At 48.8% G+C, this 6,387-nt stretch overlaps 1 protein-coding gene across 1 annotated transcript in view; it reads right to left on the bottom strand.

The window, feature by feature from the left end:
• Positions 1 to 6,387, bottom strand: part of LOC105513062 (transmembrane protein 225-like) — a 13,565-nt gene that overhangs the window by 1,864 nt on the left and 5,314 nt on the right. The window contains exons 3-5 of the mRNA XM_011943836.1: positions 5,549 to 5,759; positions 2,577 to 2,723; positions 1,669 to 1,806 (exon numbers count right to left, since the gene is read on the bottom strand). Coding sequence (XP_011799226.1) covers positions 1,669 to 1,806; positions 2,577 to 2,723; positions 5,549 to 5,756 — 493 coding nt within the window. The 5' untranslated portion in view covers positions 5,757 to 5,759. The remainder of the gene's footprint in view (positions 1 to 1,668; positions 1,807 to 2,576; positions 2,724 to 5,548; positions 5,760 to 6,387) is intronic.

Genomic DNA, 6,387 nt, shown 5'->3' with positions numbered 1-6,387 from the left:
AGGAGGCGGAGCTTGCAGTGAGCTGAGATCCGGCCACTGCACTCCAGCCTGGGCGGCAGAGCGAGACTCCGTCTCAAAAAAAAAAAGATTCCGTCTCAGGAAAAAAAAAAAAAGAACAAATGGAGATATCCTGAGTGAATGATCAATGCTGTGTTAAGATGAAGACTAAGATAAAAGACAACTTCTATTTTCAGCATTATAGCAGACTACTCTCCCACTAAAAGCCATAAAAATTTTAAATAAAATGTGAGGGAATTTCAAAGAGTTCATGGAAATCATGAAAAAATGGAATTAAAAGGTTAAAATATAAAATATTGTAACTCTATTTGGTGATGGGGAAATTAAGAAATAAAAAAACAAAAATATGTGGGGTTTGTTGTTGTTGTTGTTATTGCTTTTTGTTTTGTTTTGTTTTTTGAGATGGAGTCCCGCTGTTGCCCAGGCTGGAGTGCAGTGGTGAGATCTCCACTCACCACAACCTCCACCTCCTGGGTTCAAGCAATTCACCTGCTTCAGCCTACTGAGTAGCTGGGATTACAGGCACGCGCCACCATGTCCAGCTAATTTTTGTATTTTTAGTAGAAATGGGGTTTCCCCACGTTGGCCAGGCTGGTCTTGAACTCCTAACCTCAGGTGGTCCACCTGCCTCAGCCTCCCAAAGTGCTGGGATGACAGGCGTGAGCCAGCACACCTGGCCATATATACACATACATATATATCTGTGTGTATATACATATGTGTGTGTGTGTGTGTATATATATTTTTTTAAACTAGCTGGCCATGGTAGCGCATGCCTGTAGTTTCAGTGATTCAAAAGGCTGAGGCAAGAGGATCGCTTGAGCCCAGGAGTTGGAGGCTGCAGTTGTACCACTGCACGCCAACTTGGGCAACAAAGCAAGACCCTGTCTCTTAAAAAAAAAAAAAAAAAAAAGGTAGAGACAGGAATAGATAGCCTAAGCAACCAGGATGGTGGAAGGGAGACTATAAAAATTTGAAAGAGTTTAGTTCTAAGTCAAGAAGGATAAGAACGGGAAGGCCAAGTATGGGGTTGAAGCTCCAGAGCAGTGCTGTCCAGTAGAACGTTCTGTAGAGAAGGAAATTTCTCTGTCTGCACTGTCCAATATGACAGTGTCCAATAGCCACTGGACATATGTGGTTATTGAACACTGGTGATGTGGCTAGTATGGCTGAGGAACTGAATTCATCACTTTTTATTTTATTTTAGAGATGGAGTCTTGCTTTGTCACCCAGGCTAGAGTGCAGCGGTGTGATCTCAGCTCACTGCAACCTCTGCCTCCTGGGTTCAAGCAATTCTCCTGCCTCAGCCTCCCAAGTAGCTGGGATTGCAGGCATGTGCCACCACACCTAGCTAATTTTTGTATTTCTAGTAGAGACAGGGTTTCACCATGTTGGCCAGGCTGGTCTCAAACTCCTGGCCTCAAGTGATCCACCCATCTCGGCCTCCCGAAGTGCTAGGATTACAGGTGTGAGCCACCACACCCGGCTAATAACTATTTTAATTAATGAAAGTTAAATAGCCATGTCCAGCAGGTGGCTGCAGTTTGGAACAGTGCAACTCTAGAGAATCCAAAGGGAAGGCCTCCACAAGACAGGTTCCTAAATCCAGACCGAGGACAAGAAGCAGGGCACTCTTCCCTGGACACTCACCAGCCACTATGAACAGAAAGATGCCAAAGCCCAGCACGTAGTAAGGCCATAGCACAGAGAACTGCAGGGGGCTGAGCTTCATCCTCAGAGCCTGGATCTCCAGGGCGTGCAGCACCAAAGCCAGGAAGGCACAGGCCCCTGCAGGGTCACAGAGAGGCACTCTCACTCTCCTCCCATGCTGCCCACCTTCCCTCCAAATTTCACCCCCTGTGGCTCCTGCCTGGAGGCTCCTTCATCCTTGCCCCCTCTCTGAAAAAAAACAAAAACTCCCACCCAGATGCCTGTCCCTCCCTCCTTTCTGACTCATCTTCAGACCTATGTGCTTCAACTCACAGGGAACCGTCATCAGAACTCCCTTTCCTAGCACCCTCTGCATCTGCCCTTAGCTCACTGGTGCAACACTTTGGATTAAATGCAACCCCATTTTCCCACTGCATGTGCTTGACGTCCAACATTTGCCTGGGAGCCTCTCAGGGTGGAGCCTGGGTCACCCTTTATAAATGTCAAAAGGGGCCGGGTGCAGTGGCTCATGCCTGTAATCTCAGCAATTGGGAGGCTGAGGCAGGAGTACCACTTGACACCAGGGGTTCAAGGCCAGCCTGGGCAACATAGCGAGATCCACATCTCTACAAAAAAAAAAAAATTAAGTTAGCCAGGCATGGTGGCACATGCCTGGAGTCCCATCTGCTTGGGAGGCTGAGGTGGGAGGATCACTTTAGCCCAGGAGGTTGAGGCTGCAGTGAGCTGTGATCACATCACTGCACTCCAGGCTGGGCAACAGAGTGAGACCCTGTCCCTAAAAAGAAAATTTATGCCTCTTTTGACATCACAGAGACTGAGCAACCCTCTTTCTCTGGACTCCTCCCCAGGCCCTAGCAAAGGTCGGGGATCACCTAGCTGTTCCACACCTGTGAAGAAGCTGACGAAGGCTAACACAAAGTTTTGCTTCCAGGTCCTCGGGAAGAACTTGGATGCAAAGGGCACCATGATGAAGGTGGTGAGGAAAGCCAGGAAAATTGCAGACAGCAGGAAAACCCGGCCGAGGAGGATGTAAACTGCAGGGGAGGGAGAAGTGGGGCTGAAGCTGGGAACCCTGACCCGAAAAGGACAGAGTCCCGCAGAGCCTGGGCAGGACTGGCCCCCGGAGCCTCCACCACCCTTGGATCCCAAAGCATGGCCTTGGGACCAAGGTTGTGACCATGCCACTTTGGCCCCAAGAATGCTCTGGTCCCACAATTTGATTCCCAATGACATAGAAATATATGAAAAAAATTAAATTGACGTCAGACACTGAAATCACCAGTTCCTAATATTTTTTTTTCTTTTTTTGCAACAGGGTCTCACTCTATCATCCCGGCTGGAGTGTGGTGGTGCGATCTCAGCTCACTGTAACTTTGACCTCACAGTTTGAAGTGCATGTCTATGGTCCCAGCTACTCTGCAGGCTGACCAAACAATCCTCCTGCTTCAGCCTCCAGAGTAGCTGGGACCATAGACATGCACCACCACACCTGGCTAATTTTTTTATTTTTGTTTTGTAGAAACAGGGTCTTGGTCTGTCGCCCAAGCTAGAGTGCAGTGGCATCATCACAGGTCACTGCAGCCTCCACCTCCTGGGCTCCAGCGATCCTCCCATCTTGGCCTCTCAAAGTGCTGGGATGACAGGCGTGAGCCACTGTGCCTGGCCTTAACAAATGTTTTTTGTTTTGTTTTGTTTTTGTTTTTGTTTTTGTTTTTTTGAGACAGAGTCTCGCTCTGTCGCCCAGGCTGGTGTGCAGTGGCCGGATCTCAGCTCACTACAAGCTCCGCCTCCCGGGTTCACGCCATTCTCCTGCCTCAGCCTCTCGAGTAGCTGGGACTACAGGCACCAGCCACCTCGCCCGGCTAGTTTTTTTGTATTTTTTTAGTAGAGACGGGGTTTCACCGTGTTAGCCAGGATGGTCTCGATCTCCTGACCTCATGATCCGCCCGTCTCGGCTTCCCAAAGTGCTGGGATTACAGGCGTGAGCCATCGCGCCCGGCCAACAAATGTTATTTTGTGAATTTGGTTATACCAAACCATGTATCATCCACTAGGGGAAAATGGTGGTTTTAAAAAGCAACACAAAATCAAACTCTTGTGATAAAATTTGTTGCATGTGCAAATGTGAAGAATCACACCTGTATTGGTTACCCTGAAATAATTCACCTGTGGAAAATCAGAACTTTGTGAGGTCAAAATGTTCTGAACTCTGAAGGAATCCCCACACCCCTATTTAATTTTCCTAGTTAATAGGAGTGAGACTGGGTGCAATGATCACACCTATAATCTCAACACTTTGGGAGGCTGACGTGGGAGGATTGCCTGAGGCCAGGAGTTGGAGACCAGCCTGGGCCACATAGTAAGACCCCATCTCTACAAGAAATTTTTAAAAGTTGGGCATGGTGGGGCACACCTGTAGTCCCAGCTACTTGGGAGGCTGAGGCAGGAGGATCACTTGAGCTGAGGAGGTGGAGGCTGCAGTGAGCTATGATCACACCAGCCTGGGTGACAGAGCAAGATCCTGTTTTTACAAAACCTAAAATTAAAAAATTAGCTGGGAGCTGTGGTGCGCACCTATAGTCCTAACTACTCAGGAGGCTAAGGTGGGAGGATTGCTTGAACTCAAGAGTTGGAGGCTCCAATAAGCTATGATCACGCCAGCCTGGGTGACAGAGTGAGATCCTGTTTTTCACAAAACATAAAATTAAAAAATTAGCTGGGAGCTATGGTGAGCACATGTAGTCCCAACTACTCATGAGGCTGAGGCAGGAGGATCACTTGAACTCAGGAGTTGGAGGCTGCAGTGAGCCATGATCATGCCACTGCACTTCAGCCTGGGCAACAGAGTGAAGCCCCATCTCTAAAAGCAACAACAGGCCGGGCACGGTGGCTCACGCCTGTAATCCCAGCACTTTGGGAGGCCAAGGCGGGCAGATCATGAGGTCAGGAGATCGAGACCATGCTGGCTAACACGGTGAAAGCCCGTCTCTACTAACAATACAAAAAAAATTATCCGGGCGTGGTGGCAGGTGCCTGTAGTCCCAGCTACTCAGGAGGCTGAGGCAGGAGAATGGCATGAACCCGGGAGGTGGAGCTTGCAGGCAACAAGAAGAAGAACAGCAAGAAGAAGAAGAAGGAGGAGAAAAAAAAAAAAAAAAAGAGCAACAACAACCACCAGAGTAGTGAAGCAGACCAAAATTAGCAGAGCCAGAGTCTGGTAACAGGGTGATTTGTTCTCTGACTGCTGGCATGATGCAGACCTATGTGAAAATGAGTTTGCATACCCTCCTGAGCTGGCAGAGGTGGGCAGCTGGCAGTGGGACAAGGAGTCAAAGTTGCTGTTTGAAGTCCCAGATATCCCAGAGTCTACGCTTTGGGTTAACCAAGCCTGGTTAATTTTTCGTATGTGTTTTTTTGTTTGTTGGGTTTTTTTGTGTGTTTTTTTTTTTGTTTTTTTTTTGAGACAGGGCCTCACTCTCACTCCCAGGCTGGAATTCTGTGGCGCAATCACAGCTCACTGCAGCTTCGAACTCCTGGGCTCAAGTGGGAGCCCTCCAACCTCAGCTTTTCAAGTAGCTGGGACTACAGGCACATGCCACCATGCTCAGCTAATTTTTTCATTTTTGTAGCAACAGGGTTTGGCTATGTTGCCCATGCTGGTCTCAAACTCCTGGCCTCAAGCAATCCTCTCGCTTCAGCCTCCCAAAGTGCTGGGATTACAGGCACAAGCCACTGCATCCAGCCCTGAGCTAATTAGATTTTGTCCTCTCTGTTCCCACCCTGTTCTTTCACCCCTCACCTCTGTCCCAACACTGGCCCCGTCCCCCTCTCTCCCCTCCCCACCTCCATCCCTCCTTACTGGATAAGGGTCGAGGCTTCCAGCATTTGACATGGAAGCAGTTCTCAAATAGGCCACTGAAAAAGACTTCATGGGACTCCTCGTTCGTCAGTCGCACCCAGAAGGGAAAGATGGAGACCACCAGTATCAGCAGGTAGCCTAGGGAGGTTAAGGCTGGGACTATGGCCCAGGAGAATCCCTTCATGTACTTGTCCTCTAACGTCAGCATCACCTGTGTAAGAGAAAAGTTATCGCGGAGGTGGGACATCGACCCAAATTCTCCTGCAGCACAGAGGGAAGGAGATGATGGCTGGGGAAGTGTCAGTGCTGTGTATGGCCCATATGTGCAGCTCAGTAAATGATGATTTCTTTGCTTAACTTTACAGCCTACACACCTCTGCAGTAGACAAAAAAAAAAAAAAAATTGCATACGTTTCTGTCGCTAAGTCACTGGGTGATCTTGGGCATGTCAGGTTCCCTCTCTGAGCTCCAATTTCTTCCTCTGGTAAAGTGAGGAGGTTGACTTGGGCCATTCACAAGGCCTCTTCAGCTTCAAAGTTCTCAACTTTCAGCTGAGTGCGGTGGCTCACACCTGCAATCCCACCACTTTGGGAGGCTGAGACAGGTGGATCGCTTGAGTCCAGGAGTTTAAGAACAGCCTGGGCAACATGACGAAACCCTGTCTCTACCAAAAATTAGCCAGGCATGGTGGTGCATGCCTGTAGTCCCAGCTACTCAGGAGACTGAGGTGAGAGGATCGCCTAAGCCCAGGAAGGTCAAGGCTGCAGTGAACCATGATCACACCACTACCCTCCAGCCTGTGTGACAGAGCAAGACCCTGTCTCAAAAAAAAAAAAAAA

This window comes from Colobus angolensis, unplaced genomic scaffold, assembly GCF_000951035.1.
Source record: "Colobus angolensis palliatus isolate OR3802 unplaced genomic scaffold, Cang.pa_1.0 Scaffold222, whole genome shotgun sequence".
Taxonomy (NCBI): Eukaryota; Metazoa; Chordata; class Mammalia; order Primates; family Cercopithecidae; genus Colobus; species Colobus angolensis.
The sequence above is the reverse complement of the archived record's forward strand: the minus strand, read 5'-3'. Positions and strand labels throughout refer to the sequence as shown.